Source organism: Pipistrellus kuhlii, unplaced genomic scaffold, assembly GCF_014108245.1.
Source record: "Pipistrellus kuhlii isolate mPipKuh1 unplaced genomic scaffold, mPipKuh1.p scaffold_m20_p_12, whole genome shotgun sequence".
Lineage (NCBI taxonomy): Eukaryota > Metazoa > Chordata > Mammalia > Chiroptera > Vespertilionidae > Pipistrellus > Pipistrellus kuhlii.
In genome coordinates, this window is record NW_023425427.1 from 13,499,368 (window position 1) to 13,512,086 (window position 12,719).

The 12,719-nt window shown below is 39.7% G+C and overlaps 2 protein-coding genes across 2 annotated transcripts in view; both read right to left on the reverse strand.

The window, feature by feature from the left end:
- Positions 1-1,186: 1,186 nt before the first annotated feature.
- Positions 1,187-9,943, reverse strand: CAVIN4 (caveolae associated protein 4). The gene is made up of 2 exons (XM_036433182.2): positions 9,185-9,943; positions 1,187-2,987 (listed from the first exon to the last, which is right to left on the reverse strand). Exons 1-2 carry the CDS (start codon positions 9,584-9,586, stop codon positions 2,295-2,297), a joined length of 1,095 nt encoding a protein of 364 aa, XP_036289075.1. The 5' UTR covers positions 9,587-9,943; the 3' UTR covers positions 1,187-2,294.
- Positions 9,944-10,047: 104 nt separating this feature from the next.
- The window catches only part of TMEFF1 (transmembrane protein with EGF like and two follistatin like domains 1), a 72,146-nt gene continuing 69,474 nt past the window's right edge, over positions 10,048-12,719 (reverse strand). Inside the window, exon 10 of the mRNA XM_036433183.2 lies at positions 10,048-11,167. Coding sequence (XP_036289076.1) covers positions 11,083-11,167 — 85 coding nt within the window. The 3' untranslated portion in view covers positions 10,048-11,082. The remainder of the gene's footprint in view (positions 11,168-12,719) is intronic.

Here is a 12,719-nt window from a genome sequence, read left to right on the forward strand (position 1 = left end):
AAAATCTGTTCTTTTACAACAAGAAACGCTGACCAGCCTATTCTTTGCATTAAGTGGGAATGTGTGACTTTGCAGCCCATTATAAATAGCCATTCTTTACATCAAGAAAACAGGGAAAAGAAAAGAAGTAAATATCATGAATGCAGAAATGAGGAATGACCTACACATGGGGAGCAATTCAAGAGACAGAGTGACATGGAGGGGAAAATCCTAGTTCAAGAACGAAGGACAAGATCACAATAAACCTCTGAGAACATGAAATTGAGTGTTTCTGAGTTTGCACATCTATTGTGATGAAGAGCTGACCATGTTATAAATCCTTCGGCATCAAAATTCAAATATGTCTACATGGGAAATGTTCCAAAGCATGTCAAGTCTGTTTATACAATGGGTCAATAAGCACACAGATGTTACAAATATTCCTCACAAAGGTATATTTGCCGAAAAGTGTTCTAGCCCAAATGAGATTTAGTCTGCATAGGACTAGAAAGAAAGAAAAAAAAAGCTTATGTTTACATTCTTCTTAACCTAGAAACATACCTGTGATAAGAAAGGTTGTTATATCAAATTCACACATTACTGTTTGCATTCATTACTAGTAACAACACTTACAAATAGGACACTGACACCAAACTTAGTAAAATGTCTTTTTTAAAATTCAAATTTATTATGGCTTTAAGGAAATATGTGATTAGGCATCCAAGCTCTCTTTAAATCACATTTTTTAAATTATCCATTGTACTGTTCAACGCTGTATACACTTTAGTTTTCAATATAAAAAAATGAGCCACGTATGATTTTATGTGTTCATGCAGACTGAAGAAGAAATGATACTGAGTCAAACTCCCAAACCCAAACATCTGGGGTAACTGAGTCAAATATCTTAAAGTTGGTTTATTCTGTGTTTGTTTATGATGTGTGTATATTGATTACAATTATTACATGAGCACCCAACTGAGCTGAAAGCTGATTGCTATCCAAACTCATCAAGTTCAACAATTCCATCATCTCCTCCCTATTACAAAACCAGATATTTAAATAGTACCAGTAGTGCAGAACCAGTATGACCCTGACTATCTTTCTTTAGCAATAATGTCTACTTCTGGATTGTTGGCTAGGTCTAAAGCTAAGAGTGGAATCTGGCTTCCTCCCAGAGCATCTAAAATGAACCCCTACGAGTACGGTCTTGGACAGACACACCCTGAGGGCTGCACTCTGTAAAACAGAATTATCTGAGGTTGATTCCAAACACCACCTCCCCTCCCAAACAGGACTAGCTTTGTACACAGCCACAGTCTTATGCTGCACGCTCCTCAAACAAATGTTGCTATAGTCCACCACAGATCAAAATAAAAAGAAAATTAGAAAAAGACTTAAAAAAAAAAAAAAACTCTTAAGATCCAACCCAAGCCCAAGGTTTCATTTTAGTCTTTGATTAAAAAAAAAGAGAGATGTCACATAAGCACTGATTCTGTGAAAAGACTTGAACACCCACTTTAGTGTCTGTCCAACCTACGTCCCCACCACGTGGCTGGCAGGACTTTTTCAGGTGTGATTAGTCCGATTCTGTGTTTGAGAAATCAGTAGGGCTCGTTTCCTCTGGATGTGTGTCTTGTGACCCCAGAATGCACAGCGTTTCCTTGGATCTTCACAACGGTGCTCTGAGATGGGCAGGACAGGTCTACCCCCTCCAATTTGCTGATGAGCTTACGAGCAGGCCACATACCAAGCGCTCCCTGTATGAACAGCTGTGACCCAGAACCAAATGCTCAATCAAGAACCTCCATTCTTCATGCAAAAGCACCAAAAAGACGTGCAATTACTAATTTACTAGCCAATCTATGGATTTGAACATGTGGATGCCATAATCTCCATGGAGGGTGGCCACACCCCCTTAAATCTAGACCAAAATCGAGAGTTCACTTGCAAATCATGGCCACAAATCTGCCCTTCACTTGTCTTAAACTACTAAACACCTAACTGGCCCTCTCTAGAATCCTACTTTTCTGGTGTGCATGAGAAAGGAACTTAAGAATGCACAGCTGCCATGAGAATGACATGAGAGGATGCTGCTAGAATCTTACAAGCCCGGGGGAGAAAGAACAAAGCCCCAAGGAAGTTACTAGGAAGTGTATATGATATTTGTATTACCTTTAAGAGTTTAAACATAAGAAATAAAAATCATACCATTTATTGTTTCTTAAATGGCCTATCAAGGTTACGTGACTATACTACTTACTTAAATTAGAACTGCATGATTAAGGTGATTTACTGAACATATACTTAATTCCTCTCTATGAAGACTGCTTTAAATCTACCAAAAGAGATTCGTCATCCTCTACTCTCACCTGGGGCTTAAAAGTAACTCTTAAAGGCTCAGGAGTTGTGATTTCCCCCTCTTCGCTGGAAGGATGCACCACCCTGGCCTCCTCGTGGTCTGTTTCGCTGAGCTCATTGCCGTAGAGCTCACTGATGGGGCTCAGAGACTGGCTCCCGGCAATGATGTCCACGCCCATCTCCCTGGTCTCTCCTGGCCCTTCGGCCACTGTTCCCATTCCTCCTCTAGCTTTCCGAAGGCCACGCATCTTAAACGTGTCCTTCGAGGGAGCTGCATTAGAAATAGATTGCTTAAACCTTTCCCCTGACTGTTTCAGCCTCTCTCCTGACTGCCTCAACCTCTCCCCTGACTGCCTGAGCCTCTCTCTCCTCTCTGGGGTCACTATTCTAGTTCGCATTCTGTTGACTTTCTTGTCAAAATTCTGCCGCGTCTTCTGCATGTTTTCTTTGGAAAATGCCTTTTTGATATTATCTATGCGCTCCTTGCCTGACTTTCTAAACCTTGTGGATCTGCTTTCTTCAATGTAATATTCTTCATCCGAAGACAGCTCTATTGGGGGATCAAAGACATCTTCATCGTCCTCCTCTTGATTCTCAGTTATGCTTTTGTCTTTAACAATAGACAGGGATGTTGGACACCGAATATCCTCCTGGAGGAAAAAGGAAGCATGTTAGAGACCAGTTCTTTTGCCTTCTGCTGGGCCTTTACATCTCCTCCATAGGCTGCTTATCCTCTGCCCACTTCTCTTATTAAAAAATGTTTTTAATGACTCTTAGAGAGAGGAGGAAGGAGAGGGACAGAGAGATGGAAACATCCATGAGCTGAGAGAGCAATATCGTCGGCCAGCTGCCTCTTTCACATCCTCTACCGGGGATCAAGCCAGTGACCTATTGGTTCCTGGGTTAACACCCAACTGGTGAGCCATACTGGCCGGGTTGCCTACTCCTGAAATGTTGGTATTTCTCCAGGTTCTCCTCTCCTTAGCCCTTTTTCCTTCTTCATCCCCCAACCTTATCCAAGCCTCTGCCTTAAGATCCAATTATAAGCAAATTCACAAATATTTTCATCTTTCCCTTTCTCCTAAGATGAAGACACGTTTTTAAATAATGGACAGACCCCCTCCACCTAGTAGCATGAGTATCTCAAACTTAATTCATCATCCTCTCCACAGCTACTTCCCTTCCTGAACCTCTCAGCACCCATACCCATCCAGGTGCCACTCAGCTAGAAACCTCAGAGTCATCGTCCCAAATATTTTCTCTCCTTCCCATCCCATATCTAACAGCTCACCAAGTACTGTCAATAATACTGCTTAATAACTCACCTGTTCTCTCCTCCTTCCTCCCTGCCTCTACCAAGGTTTTAATTCAGGTTCTTGTCACCTGAGGTCTGAATTTATGTAATACTTCTACCTCCAAAATATCACCTTAGTATTTCCTGAGAAATATATCTAAAGCACAGCTCTGATCACATCCTTTTTCTACTTTAAAACTTTTAGGAGCTCATCAATACTCAAAGGATAGTGTTCAAACTCTTAGTATGATTCAGTTTGAGCTAAGCCATGTTCTCCCCAGTCCAGCAACACACAACTACTCTCGGTTCCACCAACAGGTAATGCAAACACTGTATAGGTGGGTCTTACATCCTTAAACACCCCTTGATCTCTTGTTCACCTTCGTAAAAAAATATCTCTCTTTATGAATGGGTTCAAATGTCCCCAATTTCCCCAAGAGGTTAATTGTGTCTCCAATTTATATCAAAATGACACATGCATACCTCTATTTATAGCATTTATCACAGTCTAAATTAAATTGGAACCCTGCTTATTTATAAATGTCTCCCGGGGGCTTTCACTTAATGAAAAGTGCATGAAGAAAAAGATGTGTCTTATGTTTTATGCCCAAGATGACTGTTGAGATAAATAAGAGGCCATATCTTCATCCAACAAATGGTAACTAAGCACCTACCATGCACTAAGAACTGAGGACCTCCTCCTGTGAGGAAAACAGAGCAGAAGAGCTTATATTGATAGTTTCAGAGAGAGAGACAAGTTAAATGTAAAGTATGTTGGATGGTGGGAAGTGCTTAGAGGTGAAAAATAAAGCAGGGAAGGGGGAGATACAGTGACTAGGAAGGAGACTCGAAAAGGCCTCACTAATAAGGTGACATTCTAGCCAGGTAATGGGTATTTTTGGAAGGGAAGGAGAAACAGCAAGGTGGATGAAGTGGCTGGAGCAACGTGATCAGGGGGCAGGCAACAAAAGAAGGAGAGAGGGCAAGAGAGGTAACAGGAGGGCTAGATCATGTAGGGCTCTGTATCCAATATGTTGAGTGTGAGAGGAAGCCTTTAAGAGTTCTGAGGAGAGAGGTGCCATGATGTGGCCCATGTTGTAAAAGGATCAGTCTGTTGAAAATAGGCTATGGGGGCAAGACTCTAAGAAGCAGGGAGAACTGTTAGAGACCACTGAGACAAGTCAGGTGAGAGTGGGTCAGGGTGTTGGCAGCAGTGGTCAGAAGTGGTCTGATTCCACTTTGAACATAGAAGGCAACAGGATTTGCTGGTAGATTTGGATGTGAGTGTTAAAGAGCATTATCATTTGGTGACCTCAAGTGATAATTCTCAAGTACATGGTCTGAGCAATTGAAGGACAGATTTTTCCTTAAAAAAGATGACAAGACAGCAGGAGGAAGAGACCAGAAGGAAAAGGTGAGATCTACATGTGATGGATCTGAAATGCCTCCTGGAAATCTAAGCAGAGACGTTGAGTAGACAGCTGTAAGTATGTAAGTTGGGATTTTAAAAGGGAGGTCTGGACTAGAGATAAACATTTTGGAGTCACTAACATAAGGATTAAATTAGAAATCATGAGATAAGGTTAAAACTATCATGAAGACATTGAGTGAATGAGTCTACATTCTATTATTCAAACTCTTTGGGACCAAGGTGTGTTTCAGAGTTCAGAATATTTCAGATTTGGAAAAAAAATAATATAACATTCCCAGTGAGATCTTGGGAAGAAGCATTTTTGTGGAAAAAAATATATGAACATTCACTCTAAGGTGGGTTAAAGACTATAAACAGCCTCATGCTATCTCAGGTCAGATTTTGTCATCGATCAAGATTGGGTCAAGTAAGGTCTTGCTGCCAAATAAGTTATTAAATCATATAGGTTTTGGTGTTATAGATAAATGGATTTCGGATTTGTAGGTAAGAAGAGATGAGAAAACCAAGAGGAGAAAGATCAGCCAGTGAAGCAGGAAGAAATCCAAGAGAGTAGCAGCCTTACCCCTACCTCCCTGCAGCTAAGGGAAAAGGAATTTCAAGAACAGAGGGAGGGACAATCAAATGTGTCCAAGGACAATGAGAATTAGATTTGGGAACACGGACACTGGTGATCTTACCAGCCCAGAAACACAGCTGCTAATGGAACCCAACTACTTAGGGATTATTTCTAAAACTAAACAGGGAAAACTTTGGAGATTATGAGACTTTTCACTGAACCCCCGAGTTAAAATTCCCTAATTAAGATTGTGCTCCTACTTAGTAGCCAGAGTAAACCTGTTCAAAAGAAAATTAATAAAATGTAAGAAACACGTTGACATATATTCCAAAACCTACCAGACGGATAGTGAAGAAGAATCAATCCATGGAACCTTATTTCTTTTGATATGTATTTAAAATTAAAATCTTTGACTACAGGACTAGAGAATGTAGGAGCTTTTTAAAGAAGGGCAGGGTGGGCGTCTCATAGCTCTCTGATGAATCAGAAGCACCGAGATTATTCCTCTTTTCCTGACACCTGTTGCAGGGAGTAGCTTCACCAACAGCAAGTGGGTGGGTATGGCCTGAGAAGGTATAATTAGATAAGGAAAGAGCCAAAAAATAATTACTGCCTGGTAGGGGGGAAATCCTGCTGTGAAATCAGATATAACTCAGAAATCAAATATAACTCAGAAATCAGATAGGGCTCAGAAATCACATACCCTTCTTCCATTACACAACAAATTATACAAAAGCAGACAACAGAAAACAGAGATAGAGTCAGGGACACTACTTGTTATATGAATCCATTTGTTGTAAATCCCATGAGTCAGAGATACATGAGTCAGTAGTGAACACACTGTAATAATAATTGAAGTCTATGGGGTTGGATTATAACTGATTTCCAAATATGATAATTACATATTTTTATGTATAAGTCCAAGTGTGTTTTAAAAAAATGAATTTTACAACAAAATGAGTACTTTGGGTCAGACTTGAATATTACAGTAATATAACTAGGGGAATTTGGAATATATAGAAGTCTGGGATTTACCATTAGGGAATGGCAAAGATTTCACTCGGTGACCACAGGCCTGTGCTTAGTAAGCAAAATTGTTCTAAGATATGCTAAGACTCCTGTTTTGTATGATCAAAAGGTCATCAAAGTGAAAGTATGTTCAAAGAAAAATGATAATTGTATGATAAATAGATAATTTTTTTAATGCCAATGTCCAATGTGTGGGTAAAAGCTCAGCCACACACAACTGTGGGACATAAAATACCAATAAAGGTTGCCACCAAAAGATATATGGAGGGAAAAGTTTTAGAGGAAGGACCCAAATGGAAACGCACATATCCTATTGCTGAATTAGCTTCAAGTTAATTTCAGTAGAAGGAGCATTCTCAATATAACCACTTACACATATGAACTATGAGAATGAATGACAAGAACTTTAAAAACAATCATGTGAATATTGTATTGTGTTCCAACATCTAATGAATCATCAAATATGAGTTCTATGTCCACTGTTATTTGCCTTCGTCTTTTCCCTACCATTGTAGTTGACTGCTCGTTGACTAACCGCTGCTTACTCCGAAAACTTAATTTCACGAATCTTCACAGCACTCTGTCTTACAAGGAAAGGTATCTGACCTAACTAGTGCCTCTCAGCGATTTTTTCATAGGATCTTCTATTCATTCAAGTAATTATAGGGGCTCAAAGACAGGGGGGGAAATAGCAGGTTACAGGGAATGAATGGTGAATAAAAACAGAAACATCATAACTTAAAAAAAAAAAAAAAAAAGAATTACGTCAATAGACAAACAAGAGACCATTAGAACTTTTCAGGAACGTCTGTGCTCTAGCCTCTGTATAGCTTGACTGGCACCTGCTCCATCTTGGCACGAAGGTTCTCAGGACACATGCTGGACACTAAGCATGTTTGCTGGCAGGTGGAGGTGATGTGTGCCCATTACTGCTTATGCCCTTGGAAAGGGAATTGAAGAACGGATACCACATTCTCCAACACCAAATCTAGATCCCCATTACATACACTACATTTGGAACTAGGCTCTGAAGCTAAGGTGACTAATTTTTTTTAAGTATGAAGTCTGGAGAGGAACTTTCAGGGATCTGGAAGGAAAGGGAAATGACATAGTTCCAACTATCTAACTTTGAAATAAGCAACACTTCTTTCTCCTTTCTACTCTTCTTCCTAAATAACCAACAGATTCACAATACCACTGTGTAACCTTATCAGTCAAGAGAGGGCTATGGAGAATTGACTAATGAGTAGAGAATGCTGTGGGAGGTTAGGGCCCACACGCCTAGTATCTTAAAATGATCTGCCTACATAATCCAACTGCCCTCCTATTTCATTCTGTTTTCATTCCTCTAGGGTTTTTTTTCCTAAGCATATGGGCACCCATTTTAAAAACACGGTAATGATAATCATGTATGTATGCACCATGGAATATATTACTGATTTTATACTTAGAACAAAATCTTTGACAATAATTTTTTGGGCCAAAAGATTTGTGAATGTTTAAAATTCTTAATTTGTACTAATAAAACTATCCTACAGAAATGTTGTGCCAATTAATTATCCTACTACCGTAGCAGAACAGTGAGGTGCTTGTTTTTTTCTACCCTTAAACTCTAAATATGTTATGTTTTGGTAACTGCAAGAAAGTAGGTGAAGGTGGAATTCTGCTTTTTTTATTTTGTCTTCTGTAAACTATCTGATAATGATTTTCCCGTTTTTATACCATGAAAGTTCAACTTTTTCTTTTTTATTTGTAAATAGTTTTAAACTATATTATAGATAGTATGCATTTGCTACAATTATGGTCCTAGTTAAAAAAAATATATGAGTTCAACTCTACAACAATATAGGAACTTAGCTCAATAGGTGACGCCACACAAAAACTATTGTATCAGCTAAGTAAAAAGGCTTTGTAATTAAATATAAGGAATCACTTCTGTGACTCCGACATTTGTATAACTACAGGAATAACAACAAAAATAAGAACAATTGCCTGGTTCATTGCAAAATACGGTTTCTTATTGTAACTCGCGTGTAAAAATTCCAATAGATTATATTCTGAAAAGCTTACACTGTACTGCTTAGGGTCTTCCTGGCTCTCCATAATAAGAAACACAAAACAAACCACATTGCAGGGCTACAGGTCCTCAGCTTCTTTCTGGTATAGAATGTTTTATACCAGAGGCTTCTTAGGTCTCTCCCAGTTCGAATGTTCTAAAGCCTATGTGAGGGCATCACGCTAAGATGGCCAACGTGCTGAAAGAGCTTTCCCAATATTAAGTTTCAAAGGCAAGAAATAGCCTCAGCTACAGCCCACAGTTCGTATTACACGAAATGGTAGAGAGGCTCAAAATACCGACCTGACAGTACGTTCGTTCACTTAAAAGTGGTCTGATCCTGAGACTATACGCTGATAGAGAACTCTACGACATGCACATGTACAATAGCTCCGAGGCAAGGTTTGCTAGGACTTGTTGGCAGTGAAAGCAGGCGAGGGGTTGCAGTAGTCATCAGGGTAAACCCAAGCGCAAGCTTACCTGGAATATCACCACCCGGAATTTGTTCTTCTTCATTATCTCCTCTTGCTTCGTTTCCACTTTCGTCACGTGAACTTGCTGCTTCTCCACTCGGGCCTTCACGTCCTTAATGTGGGCACTGACCTTGCGGGTTTTCTCAAAGAGCTTGTTGATGACATAGCCCGTGTTGCTGTGTGCCTGCGACAGCTTCAGCAGGTCGATCTGCACGGACTTAATGGAGTTTTCCACCACCCGGTGCCTCTCCTCGATCCTCTTCTGGCTTGCCTGCACTTTGTCCACGATGGTGGCCACTCTGTCCAGCACCGTCACGATGGTGAGGGCCGCGTCCTGGTCTTCATCTTCGGCCGACAGGCGGTTCTGGTGGATCTTCTCAGCATTTGAAGCAGACCCATTATGTTCCATTTCACTCGTGTCCCAGTTACAGAGGGCCTCCCACCACCAATCCTGGCACTGAGAGCCAACAGCCTGATAACGGGCAACGGGGCTGTTTAAAGGGTTGGAAGCCCCACCCCTGGAGACGGGTCAAGTATTTATAACTACAAACGCCCATACGTGACGGTTCTGCAATATGAGCCCTGGCAGAGCACTGGGGACTGTTCCAAACATGCTTACGGACTGACTAAGGGACCCAAATAAGACTGTGTGGATAGAGGAGAAAAGCTTTTTTTCAAAAAAGCTCAGTGAAGCCACCATGTTGCTAATATTAAGCCTAGAAGCCAAAGGACCGAAAAAGCGAACTCCAAATGTTGGGTGAGATTTTGCAAAAAAGCAAAGGGGAATTTTTGAGCAAACATCTGCTTTTTCTATTCATTTCACTGACATATCAAAGAATCTAGTAAATAAACACACCACAACGAAGGCCATATAGTGAAAACACTATATTATGACATGCTTTTCCAAATCAAATATTAAAATTAATATTCCATTTTGAACATCTTAAATTCTACATGCATATTTCTGAATTTCTAAAACTACACATTAAACAGCTGAATACATTCTACTCACACTTCAGATCTTGAAACACCAACAATCTATATTATTATAGCTATTATTACGGGACAAATTTGGATAGAGGTCTTAGGTAATTTTTAAGCTCACTTGAAGAGCACCAATGATTAATCATTTTTTGCATTTTATTCACAAACACTGATACAATTATTTATATTAAAGCAAATGTTTTTCTTTAAAAGTTAATGTGTATTTAAAGTCATTTAACTGAGAGGGTAGGCTTTATTCCAGTCTGTTTGTTAAACAGACTGTTTTCACAATGTCTACATCTACTTCCCAGTGATCTGTCCCATCACTGCTCCCAGATAGTTTTTTGAGTTACCAGAATTATTTTTTCAAAGAAAGGAATCATCAAATTCCAGTCCATACATCTTATAAATATTTTACACCTAAACACACACGGCTTTTACAGTTCATGCGATAGGCAGTGTCTAGAAAAAATTGTTACTAAATCCCCAAACATGTAAATGCCTATTTAAACACAGTGTCTTCTAAAATTTGTTTTGTAAGAAAAGTAATCTGTAAACATCTTTACCTTTAGCTCATGCTTAGTCATTTGCTGTGGTCATTGTGGAAGGAGTGGGTATGACTTTACAACCATTTGTGAAGTGGTCCACCTTTGCAAAAATATTACATCCCATGGGTAAAGAACAAGTCTTAGAATTACCATGTGGTACAAATTTATGAAATCAATTTCTGTATTTAAAAACATAAAACAAAGACTACTAAACAGTCCAAAACTGTTGTAGCTGAATATTCTAAATACGAGCCAACTGTACTACACTAAAAATGTCCAAAAATAAGGCCTCTGAAATAAATATTTCCATTCTTTAAAAAAAGACATAATAAATGTACATCACATGGTCAGTGTACATATAAAAGCCATCATTTTAAACCATCCTGGATGACGTATCTGAAGTAAAATGACCTAGGTTTTGCTTCTGTCGTCGTCCTCTATTGTTTTTAGGGCATTTTCTGTCGAGTAAAAAAAAAAAGAAAAAAGAAAAAGAAAAATATTATTTTTGTTTAGGATACTCAAATGTTTCCAAAGTAATGCACATTTCACACATAAAAATGTATTGCATGCCCTCCCACGAAAGGGAAGTAGGACGCTAGTTGGTATAAGACAAAGTGAGGACCCAATGTGTCAGACTGCTATCTTCCCGATAAAGTGGGGAGGTGGAGGGTTAGATATACGTTGCAGGTCTGGACATGTGCACAATTCATTTCCAGGGTGTCTATTGCTGACTTGCATCCCCAAGAGGAATCCCGCCCTTCCTCTGGCCTGCAAATCAACCCCACCCCCACCCCGCCAGAAACTGGTAACATATATTTTCCCTGGAAGTAATTCTATTTTCCCTGAACATTGACACCCCCAAGATGATAGGAGAAATGACACCCCTTAGATGAAGGGAGAAATCAGGAAGAAATATACTTATTTAACCCCCCATAGGAATACATAGGAAATGCCTAGAGATTTTAGGCAATGACTACAAGACATTCCACCGCCTTGCCTCGGCAAACCACAGAACCCAATAAAGTACAGCCATGCTGTGGGTAAGGGGAATTCCTGGACTCCGCTCTCATTTTACCGCACGTGTTCCTCCCTGTGGTATAAATCTCACTGTGCTGTAACTGTGATCATTCCTGTCCAAAGAATGCAAACATAGGAGCTCTTATTGTGTCTGCACAAAGCACTGTGTTCACAATGTGGGATCCAGGGACTGGGATGAGTAATGTTGAGCTTGAGCTCTGCTAAAAAATAACGGTGCAACCTTCTTCTCCTATACATAAAATTTTAAGAGTTGGACTAACTTCTAAAACCTCTGCCAGCAAGGAATTTATTACCTTGCCCTGGCTGGGTGGCTCAGTTGGTTGGAGCATTATCCTGTCCACCAAAAGGTTGCAGGTTTGATGCCTCGTCAGGGCACACACCCAAGTTACAGATTGATTCCCGGTCAGGGCACATATGGGAGGCAAGCAATCTCTTCTCTTCTCTTCTCTTCTCTTCTCTTCTCTTCTCTCCTCTTCTCTTCTCTTCTCTCTTCTCTCTCTCCCTTCTCTCTTCTCTCCCTCCCTCCCTCCTTCCCTTTCTCCTCCCTTTCTCTCATTCTCACTCTCTCTCTCTCTCCAATTAAAAAAAACATGTCCTTGGATGAAGATACAAAAAAAAAAATGTTAAAGTAATTTATAATCGAATGGAAAGAAAGTCTTGCATAATGAGTACTCCAAAATTTCCATATTTTTAGTCACTTTCAAAGAGCAATGCATTGCCTTGTTTTAAAAGCCTTGGTGGTAACAATCCAAATTCATATATTGTTTTTCACAAATGTTATCTCACGAATCTTCATTAAAAACACTTTGAGATACTGCTGGAATCATCGCTATTTCCTAAATGGGGAAACTGGTTGAGAAGACAATCGACACCTCTTTTAATTGTCACTAATTCACTATGATCTGGAAAAGTTCCAATTCCCTGAGGCCATGGCTTTTTCATCTATAAATTAAGGTGTTTTGTCTAGGATGA

Bases quoted from the DNA above. Each gene is read 5' to 3' on its own strand.
- CAVIN4 (XM_036433182.2), bottom strand. From the start codon at position 9,586: ATGGAACATAATGGGTCTGCTTCAAATGCTGAGAAGATCCACCAGAAC. The intron at 2,988-9,184 runs GTAAGCTTGCGC...TTTTTCCTCCAG, and splicing joins TCCGGGTGGTGATATTCCAG to GAGGATATTCGGTGTCCAAC.